This window comes from Lissotriton vulgaris, chromosome 2_2 (genome assembly GCF_964263255.1).
Source record: "Lissotriton vulgaris chromosome 2_2, aLisVul1.2, whole genome shotgun sequence".
NCBI classification, from domain to species: domain Eukaryota; kingdom Metazoa; phylum Chordata; class Amphibia; order Caudata; family Salamandridae; genus Lissotriton; species Lissotriton vulgaris.
The window spans coordinates 118,679,693-118,697,927 of record NC_141688.1 but is presented as its reverse complement, the minus strand read 5'-3'; the positions used below and the strand labels follow the sequence as shown (position 1 = coordinate 118,697,927).

At 43.2% G+C, this 18,235-nt stretch overlaps 1 protein-coding gene across 1 annotated transcript in view; it reads right to left on the bottom strand.

Annotated features, from left to right (window-relative positions):
* LOC147729128 (BCL2/adenovirus E1B 19 kDa protein-interacting protein 2-like) overlaps nucleotides 1-18,235 on the bottom strand; it is a 56,613-nt gene that overhangs the window by 23,819 nt on the left and 14,559 nt on the right. Inside the window, exons 3-4 of the mRNA XM_086959798.1 lie at nucleotides 7,093-7,179; nucleotides 6,865-6,963 (exon numbers count right to left, since the gene is read on the bottom strand). Coding sequence (XP_086815924.1) covers nucleotides 6,865-6,963; nucleotides 7,093-7,179 — 186 coding nt within the window. The remainder of the gene's footprint in view (nucleotides 1-6,864; nucleotides 6,964-7,092; nucleotides 7,180-18,235) is intronic.

The following is an 18,235-nucleotide window of genomic DNA, read 5'->3' as shown; positions in this document are numbered from 1 at the left end:
TAAGGAGGCTTGGATAACAAAGCCTGGAGCTCACTCAGTCTTCAGTAAGATGTAATCACTCACTCTCCGGTAAGTTGTTATGCCACGAGGGAAACAGTTTTAATTGTAAGAGTCTGAGGGGACAATTATGTAGAGGCTCTAAAGGAGCACACCTCCAGAGTGTTCAAACCAGATTAAGGTCCCATTGAGGCATGATAAATGTGAAGGAGGAAAGAGATGAACAAGACCTTTTAAAAACCTATGTACAATAGGGTACTTGAAAATTAAGTGCCGGCCAGTCAATTGTAAAAAGACAAAGGGCACGGAGAAAGCCCTTAAATGTGCCAAGAGCACAGCCCTGCATGAATGAAGAGAAGAGCAGGTCTTGACAAGACTGGGAGACATCTTTCTACAAATGGTGTGGGTCTTATATAACTCCACATCTGCCAGAATTAAGATAGGAAACCTAGTCACTACCCCAATACATGTAACTAGAGGCACGCAACAAGGGTGCCCTCTATCCCCGATACTATATGCGCAGATGGCGAAGACGTTGGCTTGTGCACTCCGAGAGTACCATAAACATAGGGGTATACGATTTCCGGATTATGAATTGATTGTATCTACATACGCAGACGATACGCTGCTTTATGTAAGAGATCCAGATCATAATCTGTCTCCAACATTGAGTGAGGGAACTAGTAAAGTTCGGCACTGTGTCGGGTCTAAAGGTTAATTGGAGAAAATCAATCATTTTTGCCCGTACTCATGCCACATTGCCCTTCACACCTGATTACCCGCTACAATGTACGACGGAACCAGGACCTAGGAATAAAAATATACACTGACTCAAAGGTGGCGTTCAGAGAGAATTACAGGGTTGCAATTAGCAAACTGGAGGATGAAATTGACAAATGGATTGTGCTGTCACTGTCTCTAGCAGGCAGGGTTTCTATTATGAAAATGGTAATACTACCCCCGTTTCCTGTTTTTCTTTGACAATATCCCTTGGTGGACTAGGTGCCCCAGACTTCAAATTATATTACATAGTGGCACAAAGGGCCCACGCCCATCACTGGATGCATGGTTTACCAGACACACCTCATATACAGACAGAGAAGGTAGTAGCGCGCCACTCCCATTACCGACACTGTTGTTTACTCCGTCGGACCGCAGAACTGGGATCCTAGATTCTATTAATGAGACTAAACATGCCTGGCAAAACCTACTGAAATTGAAAGCTGGGGCTGTATTATACTCCCCGTGGACTCCGTTAAAATGGTGCCATTGGGTGCCCTCGTGCAGAGAAAAGGGCGCAACACGGGCACTCAGATCTCTTAACGAGAAGACGATAGGGGATATGTTCACAGAGAGTGTTGCAAGGAAATGGGACGAGGTAGGGGTAACTGACCAAAATCAGACACTGCTTCACAGATTCCAGTTTCACAGAGCTAGACAAGCCCGGACTGGAATGTTAGGCAGTGATCTAGCAGAGCTACCAGAACTAGCTCCCCTCACATATGTAATAAAAGCGGACTCCCCAACTCAAATCGTGTCTAATATTTATAAATTGTCACTGGGTTATCGGGAAAACTACTACACTAAGGCTTGACTTGCCTGGCAAGCTGACTTGCGCAGAGATCTAGACAACACAACGTGGAAATACTGTTGTGAAAGCATGAAACATATTTCTCTAAATGGCAGGCACAGGTTGATTCATTTCAAATTCTTAAATAGGGTATACTATGCACCAGAGCGGTTATGCAGATATGGGCTGAGGGACACGGCGGAGTGTGAACGCTTCCAGGAACAAGGTGCAGATTTTTTTCATTTAGCCTGGATATGCCCAGGAATTGCCAATTTCTGGGCCTTGGTTTTTAAAGAGCTGGGAGACATTATAGACACAACACTCACACCAGATCCCATATTGGCTTTATTGGGTTTTTCCAAGGCCCTACCAGGAGCAATGAGGCGGCTGGTAGATATGGGTCTGTTAATAGCCAGACGCAGAGTAGTGATAAGTTGGTCTGGCCCCTAAAATCACTAGTTGGTCAAAGGGCATGATGTATTGCAGCAGACAAACTGAGAACTATAGCAAGCTTCTCCCCCCCACGCAGTCATCCCAAAAACTTTTGGGCACTGTACAAGACATACCTAGCGACTAAGGACAATGAGACTGTGAGATCGGACAGTTCAGCACACGGAGAAGAGGGTGAAGGAGAAAAAGGGTAGTAGTAATAGGGGAGTGTTACTTGAATAGAACATTGAGGTCAGGCTGATCGATAGTAAGGTACTGCTGAGATAGAAGGCTGAGGAGGCACAAATCAGACACCTGATATGGAAACAGCTGTAAACATTGTTGAAATGAATACAAAATAATGTTGTGAAATTGGTTTGTCATGATGAAAAGAAGACACTACAGGACATAAGCTGGCTTGACAGACTGTGATATTGTACTCTACACTTGATTTTTGTACGATACTGCAAATGTACTGAATGGATTTAGGTCTTTGTTACTAAGAAAATGTTAATAAAGGTTAAAAAAAAATGAACGAAAAGAAGAACTTCAGAAAGGAGAGCAGAAAGGGGATCAATGTATTTTTCTGCACACCATGCCACAAACATTTTCCAACGGAAGGCATATACTGGAGGGATACCTGGCTGCCAAGATGACTTTGCAGACCTCGGGTGGAATGTCGAAAGCCGCCAACTGCTGCAGCTCAATCTCCATGCAAGAAGGCAGAGACTAGACAGGTTCCGGTGGAGAACCCACACCTGCTGCTGTGACAGACGATCTTTCCAAATGGGAAGATGATTGGAGCATGGATGGCCATTCTCAGAAGCTTGGGATACCAGACTCTCAGTGGCCAGTCTGGGGACACAAGGATGAATTGGGCCAGGTCGTACTTTATCTTCTTGAGAACTTTGTGCTGGGGTGGTATGGACGGAAAGGTGTACAGGAGCGTCACCAAGTGATAGCCATCTTGGAAATGCAAATGCTACTTACCAGTATGCATCTGTTCTTGGCATGTAGGGCTGCTGACATTCATATCTGTGCATAGATCGCTGCCTAGTGTTGGGTCCGGATGACACAAAATTGCTGACATTGCACGTTGTCGGCAGAGGCAAACAGACCTAACCAAAGCTCTCCCCACTGTTGAAAGAGAACTTGCACCACCTCTGGTTGGAGACACCACTTGTGATCAGTTAGGCATCAACAGCTGAGTTAGTCTGCTCTGGCGTTCAGAGAGCATGTCAGATGTTGAACCACCAAGGATATGCCCTGGCATTTCAGCCATGTCCAGCGACGGAGGACCTCTTGACATAAGGTCCACAACCCCAGCCTGTTTGTTGCAGTACCACATGACAGTGGTGTTGTCCATGAACAACTGCACTAGCCTTCCCTTGATGGAGGGTAGAAAGGCCTTCAATGCCAGTCAGATCGCTCAGAGCTTCAACAGGTTGATATAGAATCCAGATTCCGCAGGAGGCCAGAGTCTTCTGCTCTCCACTACTCCCAGACGGCAGCATCTGTCACTACTTTCTAATCTGGTTGGGGAAGGGAGAGTGGTCTACCTCTGACCCCATAGCAATTTGCTAGCCACCACTGCAAATCTTTCGCAGCTCCCTCCGATGTCTAGACCATGTCAGAGAGATAACCTGGATGCTGTGCCCATTGGACCTTCAGTTCCCAAAGCAGCGTTTGCATACGCCATCAGCCATAAGTTACCTGCAAGATGCAGATGGCCATGAGTCCCAACAGGCTCTAGGTCTGTCTCAAAGAAATCCAGGATAGAGGATAAAACAGCGGTACAGCCTGAATATCCTGTACTCGCTGCCTAGGAGGATAAGTCCGAAACTAAACTGAGTCAAGAACAGCCCAGATGAAAGTGAGCATCTGAGAGGGAGTCAGGTGTGACGTCAGCAGGTTGACAGTGAACCCCAGGAAATACAGAGGGTCCGCTGTAGTCTGGAGGTTGTAAACGAGAGACTGGGGCGAGCCCGCCTTTAACTGCCAGTTGTCAAACTAGGAGAAGACTGGTACCCCCAATGTCCGCAGATGAGCTACAACAACCTTCATCGCCTTGGTGAACACCAGAGGGGCGTTAGTAATACAAAAAGGGAGACTACTAACTGAAAATACTTTTGGCCTACCGTGAACTGCAGGTAACGCTGGTGGGATGGCAGGACGGGAATATGGAAATATGCGTCCTGCAAATCCAATGCTGCCATCCAGTCTCCTGGGTCCAGAGCAGGCAGGACTTGAGCTAACGTGACCATTTTGAACTTTTCCTTCTTGAGGAAGTAGTTGAGGGGCCATAGGTCTAGGATAGGATAAGATGAAGGGCTCCGCCCTTTTTGGGCACCAGAAATTAACAGGAACAACCACCACAACCCACTTCGGGCATCGGCATCGGGTCTATGGAACCCTTGGCCAAGAGAGGGTTGACTTCCTGACAGAGAAGGAACGAATGATCCTCATTCAGCCAGACTTGAGATGGTTGCAAAAACAACAATTGATGGACGGAATGTTGCACAATGGCAAAACATTCACCCCCAGTCACAGATCTGGGTTTATTCCATCTTATTTTGCTCACCACACTGTCTTCCCTGGACCGGGATCAAGCATCCTAGGACCGGTTTCTGGTTTTCAGCCTTAATCAGCCAGGCTAGCTTGATTCTTGTGGCATGGAGAGCACGGGACTCACGTTTGAGCATTCCCATCCCACTCGGGGTGATAAATGCAAAAACAACAATTGATGGACATGGCTTGGCAGTTCGGGCTGGACTGTTCCCACGAGGCACAGGGTCAAGGCTGATTTGCATATGGCTGTGTCTGAACTGGGGTGGCGTGGTGAGCAAAGAAAACGATGGATTTAGGCCCAGATTACTGTACTGGGGTGAATGTATGACATTGTTCTGCATTATGTTCATCAACTGTTGTTTTTGCATTTGTCACCCCGAGTGGGACGGGTATGCTCAGACGTGAGTCCCGTGCTCTCCAAGCCACTGGAGTCAAGCTATCCTGGCTGAAGACGGCTGATAGGCAGAATCCGGTCCTAGGATGCTTAATTCCGGTCCAGGGAAGACATGGCTTGGCAGTTCAGGCTGGACTGTTCCCATGAGGCACAGGGTCAAGGCTGATTTTCATATGGCCATGTCTGAACTGGGGTGGTGTGGTGAGTAAAAAAACGATGGATTTAGGCCCAGATCTCTGTACTGGGGTGAATGTATGACATTGTTCTGCATTCTGTCCATCAACCGCTGTTTTTAGACTTGAGATGGTGGCATGGAAGGAGGGAGAGAGTAGCCCCTCCTGACAATTTGCAAAACCTACCTGTACGATGTTAAAGACTGCCAGTGAGGCAGGTGATGGCGAACCCTGCCGCCAACTGGGTGCCTACGTTGGTAAGAAGGCATATTAAGAGGGTCTAGAGGATGCAGCTTCTGGGGCGGTGGACTGACCTGACTGCTGGCTGTCTGACCCTCGAGGTCTGTGGGTATCGCGTCCGTGGCCACGCAGAGGCTGGGGAGCATGCGTGGCGCAGTGACTCAGAGTATTGGTGCAGCTGGAAGCCCCTACCATAGAGGGACATTTTATTCATTTCCTCTCACTGTATGTAGGTTTTAGGTTATTTTGAATAGAGTACAGCATAAATTTCAGTCAGGTGCTGCAATATTGCCCTGAGCCTTGCTCTTGAGGTAAAATCTGACCTGGAGCTGAACATGGAGTTATACCAAATTAGGCACAGTATGGCGGTGTTTACTTCCATCTATAGATTCACTCTAAATATTTAGAAAAGAAAGTGTTTTGGAGCTCCTGCAAATGGGTAGGAATATTCTACATTTAGGACTATCAGTGAGGATCCCACTATGCAGAACTTGCTTTGAATGTTGGGACTATGGTGGACCAAAGTGAGCCTTAAAGGGATAGCATTATTTTCTATATGCTAGGCTGTGTGCTTATGATGGCAATTTCTTTTCTCCTCATTTAAAAAAAAAAAAAAGAGAAAATGTTCCAGAAAATCATAGCTGATCTACATTTTGTATATTTTGAGCCCATTATTAAGTTTATAATGTCTAAGTGCAAAAATGTAAAATAAAGTAGCCTATTCAGATTTATCTCGAGTTTGCTTTCCTGAGAGTTTTTCTCCCGGATTTTTAATTGCTCCAGAATTTAGCATGTGAGTGGGACAATTCACTGTTTATGCTAATCAATTAAGTTCACATGACAGCAAACTATAGACTCTTCCTAGCAGAAATCACCCTTTATTACTGAGTCAATCTCTCTGTGGTGAGGATCTGCATTATTCAATAGCTAAAATATTCAACACATTAAAAAAAATATATAATAATAAATAAAACCCTTTGGCATTTTGGCAGCAGAGGCAAGAGACTGCACTACGAAGGTCCCAAAGAACCATCCACTGGCAGCGGATCTTAATATAGAACCTGAATGGAAGCCAAGTCAAACACTAGAGAGCATGTTGTGCAATGACCTCATAAATTGGAAGTTAACCACATTTGAAGCAACTCGCACAAACAGGAACTTTATATGGAGGAGTTAAACTACTTAAAGAAAGGAATCAAATAGCTTTTTGATCCTCTACTACGAGGTATTTGCGCAGAAAAAGAAGCTTAATTAAAAAATAATAAACAATAAACTGGAATTACCTAGTTATTGTTGGTTTCAACTTTTTACAGAATGCAGGCCTGGACGTACCCCTCTTCAAATGGTAGACTGAAACAATGACAAACCTCTTCTTTTTCCTCAATCAGTTGCACAGTTTAAAAAAATACAACAAAGGCCTAATAAAACCATCAGTAAACTAATACTCTCTTATACAAGAGGAAACAAACTATTGCAAAACCACATGAACTTACTGTTTGATGCATTCTGGTATGCTCACATACTCCATCGGAATGAGGTCAGCTAGCTCAACCAAGCTAAAGACATACTTAATTTTTTGACTGAATTTTGAACTGGGGAAAAAAACAAAAAAACAAATTAATGGCTTTTATTTCAAGAACCATTAATTTCTTCATACCCATAATTTTGAAACAAAGTCATTATTGTCCTTGAAAGAAAAGAGCAAGTTCAAGCTTTATTACCTAATAAATGGTTTTGTAACTGCCAAAAGAGTTCTGATGAACCAGGAAGGATGAACTATAATTAATGCCTTCAGATTTTTCCGTAACCTTAAAAAATGAAAACACATTATCAAAAAAGGAAAAGTGCCTGTCGATGAAGTGATTAATAGTAATGAACAATATATTACTGTGCTTATTTCGTGAATAATGAACTACAAGGATATGTAGAGCATGTCAATCAAAAGTCAATGCAGACTGTATAAGAGGCAAAATTTGAGAGTTGTCTGTGCGTGGTTGTGTGTTATCTGTACATCATTTAGTTAGTACTCATTACATGCAACTTTCTCAATACAACACTTTTTTAGCTCGGGGATCAATGTAGCTACGTCCTAATGTGCACACTAGTAGTTTCTATTCTGTACCAATGGCCACTCATGAATATTAGATTTGCGAATAAGTTTCATAGATCAGAAACATGTACTACTTGTAGTTCTGGTTCTGTATCCTAAACACCTTCATTGAAATTAAAAACATTGAAATAATTCCCCACTGTGTATTGACCCAGAACACTTAGTAGCCAAACATATCAAAGAGAGTGAAGGGGGAGACTAGCATGTCCGTTACAGAGGAGCATCCTCCGAAGTCTACCAAAGGTAAGGTTGTCTGAATTTAAACACTATTTAACTAACCAACACCTTTCCAAAAACTACACTACAGCACTTATAACTAAAATGTGTTGCTTACCATACCGGACAAATAAAGAAAAATGCAGCCCGACATGATTTAATGCTAGAAGAACTAAACACCCTGTCAATTTATAGATCAAGGGGCTTCTATTTCTCATGATGCCCCACTTTCGATCTTTTGAGGGTTATGATGAGCTATAGGAGAGAACATTTTGTCTTTGATGGCAGAGAAAGAAAGCTCGGGAGAGTAGTTTAGGACTTCACGGAAGGATTCCTACAACGCAGAATCAGGAACAAAAGAATGTAATCATTTATTCTTAACAGTAGTAGCTTTAATGATAAGTCATAAATATTAGAATAGAGTACTAAGCAAATGTCTTATTTTCCACAAATCTTTGTAAGCTGTCACTAAAGGAATTTTATCCCTTATTGCAAAGACGGTCAACTGAAAAGATTTTTTCTGGGTGACTTCACCTACATTAGTCAGAGGATAATTAATGCAGAGCATTAGAAAAGTTTCAATAGGACTGAAAGAATTAATTAAATCATTGGAAAATACTACATTTAAAGGTTGAGAAAAATATAAAAAGTTAAATACCACCAGAGAAAAGAGCATGGATACCTTTTCTACCTGTCATGAAATGAACTTTTCATTAGTTGCTTATTTGCCTCAGCTCACTACTGCTTAATAAACAAATTGTTAAGTAACTGTAAACACTTCATTGCTTTTGGGATGGAGGGTGACAGCATTGTGAATCTTAAGGTGCAAAATTTTACACGGGTACAGTAATAAATTCAATTTCTTTCATTAAATGTACTAAATGGAGAAAGAAAGATCACAAGTTGCTTTCCCATTCTTACATTCAGCTATCATGAGCCACAATGTATATATGGTTATTTCAAAGCAGAAAGCTACCGAAAATAAATTTCGGAATGGATTTAGAAAAATCTGTTTCCAGTAGCCAACCGAGTGTTTGCCTTCTTGACTATACTTGATATTCTTTTCTGATTCTGACAGAACTCTAGGGGTCTGGGCCTGCTCCAGTGCGATTCCATCCTATGCCTCACCCAGCCCCTCAACACTAACCATCCCCATGACCACATCCAGACCACACAATAATACCGGAACCTTGCCCATGGCTGCGCTCCCTTTAATGAATGAACTTGGGACCCACACACACTGCGGCGCTCCGAGAGGCTGAAAGCGTGCACACATTATACAGGGAGGTACAAGTCTGTGACTGTGACCTTCCTGTACTGGCCATTTAACTAAAAGGCAACACTAGCAGCGTTCTAGCATGAAAGACCACAGGACTAGTACCATGCTGGTTTATGAATTGCCTTACTGAAAGTCATTACATTTCTAATCAGTGCCTCTAAAATCGGAAACCAGTTGTTGCTTAATTGCATGAAACTTTACTGCAACGGGCCTAAAATAAATATGGGCCACTTCGAAGATTTACTTCCATATTTTGAAATGTGTACTGCTAGAATTCTTCCCCATGTGCAGCTAATAATATTTAGCTTTTCTCCACAGCCTTTCATTTTGTGTGTTGCATACGTTTTATCCAGCTATTATTGGCTTAGTGCAAGGTCCTTTCAACTCAGGACGATTATTGTTCTTATTGTAATCCTAGTGGAATGCAGAGATCCACGTAAATCCGAGTTTGGTAGCTCAGTGGACTAATGCGTCTACTGCAGGGGCCTGTGTTCGACCTCATGGTCACAGGTTCAAATCCCGCCGGGTCCACTCAGCCTTTCATCCATCTGAGGTCGATAAAATGAGTAACATGGAGTTGGGTAACAACAAACATCTGTTATTCAGCGCCAAGATACCTCTGGGTGAACGTGAGCTTTATACACAAGTTATGTTATGTTAAATGTTGTAGGACTTCTGCATGCAACGCAGATATGCTGCAATGTTTTGGAATGGCCTGAATGGGGCTGTGCTCAGATGCAGCCAGACTGGAAGAGGAACATGCTGGAACATCTAGTCTTGTGGCGGAGCCAGCTTTGATCCGATCTACCCTTTAACAGAAAGATCATCAAAAATAGAACTAAGCACAACTGCAAGATCACTTTAACATCGACAGTCTCCTGATGACTACCAATCCAACATGTAAACAATCATCTTATGAAAAACAGACTCACCTTGCTGACAATAGGCAAAGAAGACCCAAGCTTCCGGATTCTAATGGTCCCATCAGCTGCCTTCAACACCATCGATAATTCATCACTCATCTACACACTAAATCTTGAAAGAGATTCACTGGCAATGTGTCCACTGGTTCTCCTCCTATCTATCCACCCGACATAAGTTCTGATAAATAGCCACCTACTGATCTCAAACGTTATCATTTACGGCGTCCCCAAAGGATCAGTCCTGCCCCTTCATCATCAGCCTCTCCAAAGAGTCCCTTGTGACTTTAATTATAAAGACAACCCCAGCAAACTTCACTACTAATATGCGAACATCCAATTTCACAGGAGACGCCTGTACTTTGAAACTTTCAATTCAGAAACGTCACCAGCATGGAGTGGTGACAGTCAGACTCCCTGCTCACCACAACATTAGACTAACATCATATTCACCCCTTAATGAGAGACATCCTGCCTGATGAAAGTCCACTGACTACCCTCACCACCTTCAAGACCAGCTGCATTCCTGACAACAGGATCGGCACCCCCAACTACATGTCTGACAAGCTTACCGTCTCCGGTAGTGCTCAATACATCTGCAGCCCGGACACTAGCAAACTGTAAACTACAAAAATGTAAACAAAAAGTAAAACAAAAACGAGCCCATCAGCCTTCTTCATCTAAGTACCCAGGATCTGGAACGACATTCCTGTAATCCAGCAGAAACAGTTCAGCGTTCCCTGAAATTAGTAAACAGCAGAAGGCATGCCTCTTTAAACCGCACTACGTGTAGATGCTATAGAAAAATATGGTGTAAAGTAGGCTGATAGCAATTTAAGTATTTTGACAGTAATTCACGGAAGGGTTTTAGTTGTACTAAACTGTATTTCTTCAAGAGTTGAGGGGCTCACCTTAACTGGCATGGATTCACAAATTGCTGTAACAGCGACACATCTTTCGTTGCTTCCCTAAATCTGAATTGTGCCAAGAGTAAATGCAGTGATGCGTTTTGTGTTTTTTAAGCTTTGAATGATGATAGATCTCGTCCCTGATTGTGGGGGACTTAAAGGACGCATGTACTCAGAGGGGAAATAAGACTTTACACCCCACTTCTAATAGAGCAATGGTAGAAGTATTGTATCAATTTTCTTTTCACTCCTTAGGTGCATAAGGGGATATCAAACGCTGTTGTACTGTAATCGATGCCAAGACACCATATATAAATTGCATACACTTCTGTACTCGAATAGGTCTTTTACAGCCATCATGGGGGTTTAAAACCTAAGGGTTTAGGTCTCCAAAAAGGTATTTTAAGTGGACAGTAACTTTGGAATAACAATACATAGTTCTGGATTTCAATAGACTAAGATGAAATCCGTTTTTTATACTTTTCTCGGATTTGCCTCCAGTTACTGCGTATATTAAGTGGGTTACATTAATAGCAAGGTGTGCATTTTAAATTGAAGGGAGGAGTAAAAAGCAATCAGATTAGAAGATACCTCAAAAATGCGTGGGGTTTATGACCCAAGAGTTGAGAGTATACAGACCATTAACAGATATGAGAAAGGGGGGCAGAAAAATAACTATGCTGTGTTAGAAGCATGGAGAGAACATAGGTAGGGTGAAACTGACAAAGTGGGCAAGCATAAGAAGGGCTCAACTAGACCTTCTGAAAGAAGAGAAGCAGATGGAGAAAGGTGGCCAAGGCAAGCACCCCGAGGGAAGGAAGGGAAGGACAGAACAATAATGTTATCCACGAGCTGAGGAATGACACTAGACAATTAATATGAGTGATCTCACACAAGTAATATGTAATGATCAAGAATGCTGCATAAACTAGGGTTGTGGTATAGTTCTACAAGATTTAAATATCCTGCACACGAGTGCCCAACCTTAGCCCAGTGCACCAACACTTGGGGAGGGAAAGTCCAGGTTACTGTAGCCCCACACATCCCAACCTGACATACTTGTTGGTGTGGAGTCTATGCTTTCTCAGTTACTAACAGACCCGTAAAGGGGTCAGGGACACAGTAGTAAACTCCAATTTTGTTCTTTAGAAATAGCACACGCAAGCAATGCACTAACAAGAGACAGTAAATGTTTAAAATTGCTTATTTCAACAAGCTCATCATGTTGTTTAGTACAGGAGTAATAACCACACAGAATACAATTACAACAGCACTAATGCATGTCACTAAAAACAAGATCATCATGAACATTTCTAACATGACTGGAATGTTTGTGGCAGCCTAAAACTCTAAACTACTTTTATATGCTACACTATAAGAGTATAGAACAGCTAACTTGCCTCTTGAGTTTCTTGGGGATCAGCATCCTGCACACCTGTTAACAGGCCAGCTGTGAGTATCAGTCTTCAGCAGGAAGGAAAGAGTGTTCCCTTGGAAGGGAAACACACATCAGCTTTCTCGGCTCTTCTCTTTATATCAGCTATCAGTATAGGAATGGATACTACAGCAGTCTGGCAGGATCTCTAGCGATAACCTGGAACAAAGACCTCTCTGCCTCAGTGGTCAATTCATGGGGTTTTTGTAGGATTGGCCACTGACTTTTAGCAAACATTAGGGGACTTTCCACTCAGTCCACGACTAACAGGTATAAGCCAGCATGATGAAAATAGGTCAACTCGAACTACACATTTATTTTATACATTCACTCTCAAACCTTGATATGTAGCTATCAGGGAACTTGTAGCAAAATTATGTCACCTTAGGGGTTAGCAAAGGCATTGTTGGGGTGAACGGAAATTACCATGAGGTCTGTGAAAGATCATGACATGCAGCATATGTGCAAAAGGCAGACAAGCTAATTTAACATGTTCAAAATGGAGTATGCCTTTAAGTTCTTTACGAAGAGATAACATTTAAATCTGTGTGTTTTCTAGTTTCTGCAGAAAATAAGCAGGGACTCTTACTGTATGTCATCCAGTAAGAAATTCTAAAGATATAGAGCTGCTCCAAAGGAGGACTGGATAGCTCCTGTGTTAATGCTTCTCAAATGTGCTAGAGTCACCAGAGATTTATAGTCATTTTATTTGTTCTAACTTTTTAGTACTGTCTATTACCTAGTAACATACGGAATGGGCTTTGAGTAAGCCTCTTCCTCGTAACCGTGTAAATTTACTGTCTTTCAGTTTAGTTCCCCAGATTCACTGGATTTCCTTCCTATTCTTGTTTTTTGGCCTGCGCCTGAAACACAGCTTCTCTTCCACCGTTCTGAATAGATAAGATGTATCCTTCCACTATTGACATTAGTGGTCTTGAACAACTTCAAGGTAGAACATACATGGCTTCCCTCTCTCTCTCTCTTCCCCTATCTGCTCACCACCATCTGACTTTTGAAATGTACTATGTGTATCATTTATTGACTGAGTGTATGCAACAAATGATTAACACTCCTCCTTGATAAGCCTTATGTAGCTTGACCACACTACCACAAAAGGAGCACCTTGGAATTGTTAAAGGAAGCCCTGTCCATTCATATGGGATACCTGGACTCTACATAATATACTGCTTTTTGGCTTATTATATAAAGAGCCAGCTTTCTATGGTTGCCTAATTTTTTTTTTGTAGAAGATAGTTCTAGACACTGAATCAGCGAATGGCGTACCAGGTAACGGACAGCCATAGTCAAAGATCTAACTTGCCCGCGACAATTCAAGCAGTGTGTGATTCTCTGAACTTTTAATGCTGGTTTGAGAATCGTGACAAGGTTTTGGCCTTTAAAGGTTCCAATTCAGGTTTGAAAATGATTTTTTTAAATCTAACAGCATAGACAGTGATAACATTAATCCTTTACAGCCGGTGTTCACTATATCTTTACTTTTTAAATAGTTCAAAGACTATTGTGCAGGTTTGCACCAAACCACAAAATTAAACTATTGGGCCAAGCCTTATTTCTATTCAAAGGAAAATGCAGCTTTTGGGTTCCACCTAAAACACGGACTCCTGAATAATTAAACAGAATTAAGGAGAAAGATTTCTGTGCACATTTGCTAAACATATCCAACGATAATTAAATGATTAATATCCTATAGAAGACCAACTTAATCATAACTAAATAGGATGTAGGGCTCCTCTCTAAAGCTTCTCGGGTCACACACCGATTTAAGTTGCAGAAAATAGCAGTACCATGAAAATGAAAACAAGTTACTTATCTGTAACTGTAGTTCTCCAGTATTGGAAGCTTTCATAGATTCACATGCCTGTATCATTCCCCGTCGTCGAGACGGGAGTCTCCGGTACATAAAAAAGCAATGCTTAGTATATAGCAAACTGAAAAGAGGCCTAGTCCCATTTCCCTTTTGCAACCCATAACCTTAGTTATGTAAAAGAGACCAAACTTCTCCCTGAACCAATCAGTGCTCCTCACCCTTTAGAACCCTCCTGAGAGAACCTTTTGCCCCTCAGATTTTCGCTCCCTTGTGCCATAAACACCTTTTGTGCTAAATCCGAGGTGAGCCTCTCAGGGGGGGAGGGTGGGTCGCATGTGAATCTATGAAAGCTTCCAATACTGGAGAACTACAGTTACAGGTAAGTAACTGGTTTTCTTACTCCAGTAGAGCTTTCATAGATTCACATGCCTGAAACAGAGTAGCGAGCAGTGGTATAAAGCACTTTTTTTTGGCAGATCTAGTATAATTCTTCATATTAGTATTGCAACCACTCCTACCAAACATAACAATAGAAAAATGTGCATTTGTAACCAAGAAAAAATAGGACGTAGGAATGTAAAAGAGGGCTCACCGTTACTGGATAATGTTTTTCAGCACCGCTTCTCCCACCGCCATATCTTTGTCCGTGGCTGCCTCCAAGCAGTAATGCGTGTGGAAGGTGTGTGTATTTCTCCAGGTCGCTGCCCTGCAGATATCCTGGATCGGCACTCCCGCAAACAAAGCAGTGGAGGTGGACACTGCCCTTGTCGAATGGGCACAAATTAGTGCATTCAGCGGCTTTTCAGCTGCCTGATAATATTCTATCGCACTGGAAATCCATTGGGCAATTCCACATTTTGACAAAGGGAAGCACTTCCTGGGTGTGCTGAAGGCGATCAGTTGTGAAGACTTGCGGAAGGGTCTAGTCTTTTGTAAATAGAATTTGAGACAGCCCTGGACATCCAGAGAATGGAGAACTCTTTCCGCCTCTGTTGTTTGTTAAGGAAAGAACCGTTTTAGAACTAGTGGCTCATTCAAATGAAAGTCAGTTGGTACTTTTGGAATAAACTTTGGATTAGTTCTGAGAATCATTCTGTCCTCCATAAATTGTAAGAAAGGGTATTGAATCGTGAGAGCCTGCAATTCCCCAACTCTCCTGGCCGAAGTGAGTGCGATGAGAAGCGCCACCTTCCACGATAGGAATTTGAGATCTGCCCTGTGTATTGGCTCGAAGGGCTGCTTCATTAATTGAGGAAGAACAATGTTCAAGTGCCCGAGAGGTGGTGGAGGTTTTACTGGAGGAAAAACCCTGAACAATCCCTTCATGAATTGTTTAATGATTCTTGCAGACCATAGGCACGGTCCTGAGGAAGTCCTCCTGTAGTGCGATATTGCAGCTAAATGTACCTTTATAGATACATGAGCCAAACCAGACTTAGCCAAAAGTAAAATGTATGGAATAATCTTATGCATTGCTGAATTCAGAGGATGAATGTAAAATTTTTGGCACCACAAACAGAATGTTTTCTATTTCATCCTGTAGGACTTGTTCGTACAATCTGCTCTGGCTTTTGATAAGATGTCTTTGAATTCCTCTGAGATCTTTAGATGTTGAAATTCACAGTGTTCAGGAGCCAGGCCGCTAAGTGCAATGGTCTCGGGTCCGGATGGAGCACTTGTCCCTGGGACATTGTCAGAAGCGACAGTATTGGTTGGAGGCGAAACGGATGGACCTCCGAAAGTAGCAGAAGCTCCGTGAACCAGTGTTGCCTGGGCCACCATGGGGCTATCAGGATTATCCTGCACGGCTCTTTCTTGAACTTCGTAAGAAATCGTGGCAGGAGTGTAATTGGAGAAAAGGCGTAGGCAAAGACGCCTGACCATGCCATCAAAAACGCATTCCTCCAAGATCCCCGTTGGGGAAGCCAGCTTGCAAAGAACTGGCAATTCTTGTTCTCTGCTGTTGCAAAGAGGTCTACTATCCGTTGCCCCCATTTTTGGAAGATGATGTTTCCAATCCCTTGGTAGATTTCCCACTCGTGGCAGGTGGATTTGAGCCTGCCGAGTGTATCTGCCTTGACGTTCTGGTCCCCTGGGAGATGTTCCGCTGTTATGGATATCTCGTGTTGCAGCGCCCATTCCCATATCTTCTGGCCCTCTCGAGATCGGGAGAGCGATCTTGTACCTCCCGGTTAGTTTTATTAGTGCATCACTGTTGTGTTGTCCGTTCTTATTAACACAGCTGACTCTCCTATCCTTGGTAGGAACGCTAGCAATGCCAAGCGGACGGCCCTGAGTTCCAATGAGTTGATGTGCATTTGTTGTTCGTGAAACTTCCAGCAGCCGCTGACTTGGAGGTCCTGAAGAAACGCCACCCATCCTTCTAGGGACGCATCTGTAGTAATCACCAGTGGGGCTGGCTCTGTAAGGTATGAAAGACCCAGTGAGACGTTCCGCCTTTGGGTCTACCATGTTGCCGCTTCGATCATGCTGACTTTCCTATCCTTGGTAGGAACGCTAGCAATGCCAAGCAGACGGTCCGGAGTTCCAATAAGTTGATGTGCATTTGTTGTTCGTGCAACTTCCAGGGGCCGTTGACTTGGAGGTCCTGAAGAAACGCTCCCCATCCTTCTAGGGACGCATCTGTAGTAATCACCAGTGGGGCTGGCTCTGTAAGGAATGAAAGACCCAGTGAGACGTTCCGCCTTTGGGTCCACCATGTTGCTGCTTGGATCATGATCGGCGTTACCTTGACTATGTCTTCAAAGGATCCCTCCGCTTGATGCCATTGTAGATCTAGTTGCTCTTGCAACAGACACATCCTTAACCTGCAGAAAGGTACGAGGGGAATGCAAGATGACATTGTTCCCAGTAATGACTTGTACTTGCGTACTAAAAGACACTTTCTTTTTGTAAAGTCTTTGAAAAGAGATATAATTCTCAGTTGCCTTTCTTTGGAGGAGAACGCCTTGTTTACCTCGGTGTCCAGTATTGTTCCCAAGAAGGTGATGTTTCTTGTCGGCTGAAGGGATAACATTTCCTTGTTTAAAGTCAGACCTAACCTGGCAAACAACTCCACGCAAGCCGCTGTTGACGATCGGGCCGATGCTGCTGATGGTTCCTTGATCAACCAGTCGTCGAGGTAAGGAATTACTTGGTGTTTGTTTTCTTAGAACAGCTGCCAATGGAGCCAGGCATTTCGTAAAAATCCTTGGGGCTGATTTCAGGTCGAACTGCAGTACCTTTAATTGGTAATGTTCTCCGGCTACCACGAACCGAAGGTACTGCTTGTGGGAAGGATGGATGGGGATGTGAAAGTACGCATCCTGTAGGTCTAATGTGATCATATGATCCCCTGGGTCTGAAAGTAGAAGGATGTCTTGCAGAGAAACCATCCTGAAAGATTGTTTTTTGAGATAGGTGTTTAGGGATCTGAGCTCTAGAATAGGACGCCATTGGAGAACGTTTTTCTTGACTAGGAAAAAACGGGAATAAAATCCCCTTCCCCTCTGGGAGTTCGGTACCGGTTCTATTGCTCCCTTTCGGAACATTGTCCAAAACTCCAGACGCATCTGATGTAAGTGCTTGACCACCTGATGTTTCGGCAGTGTACAAAAGGGCGTTTGTAGAAGTTCTAGAGTGTGTCCCAATTGTATTATGTTGAGAAACCATTGGTCTGTAGTTATTTCCTGCCAATTTTGGAGATAATAAGCAATCTTTCCACCCAGGAGAACATGTGCAGTAAGGAATAGGTGTAGCCGGATCCTGAAGGTTGTCATTGTCGTCGGGTGTTGTACTTCCCCGGACGACCTCCTCTACCTCTAGGAGTAAATTTTATGTAGCCTCTTGACTGACTTTGTGTATACTGCTGACGGTAGGGCTGAGATGAGGGGGAGTAAGAAGAATATCTTCCTTGTTGGTATCCTCCTCTGTAAGACGATTAGTCTCTACCTTTAGAGCCTTGAAAAGGAACCTTCCGATATTGCAGTGTTCCTAATGACTTTGCTGTATCAGTATCCTTTTTGATACTTTGCAGTGCCTCGTCTGTAGGTTTTCCAAATAAATCCTCTCCATTGAAAGGAATGTCCAAGATGTTATTTTAGACTTCCGGCCTAAATGCTGTTGCTCTTAGCCATCCTTGCCGGTGTAGGACTGCTGCTCCTCCCAA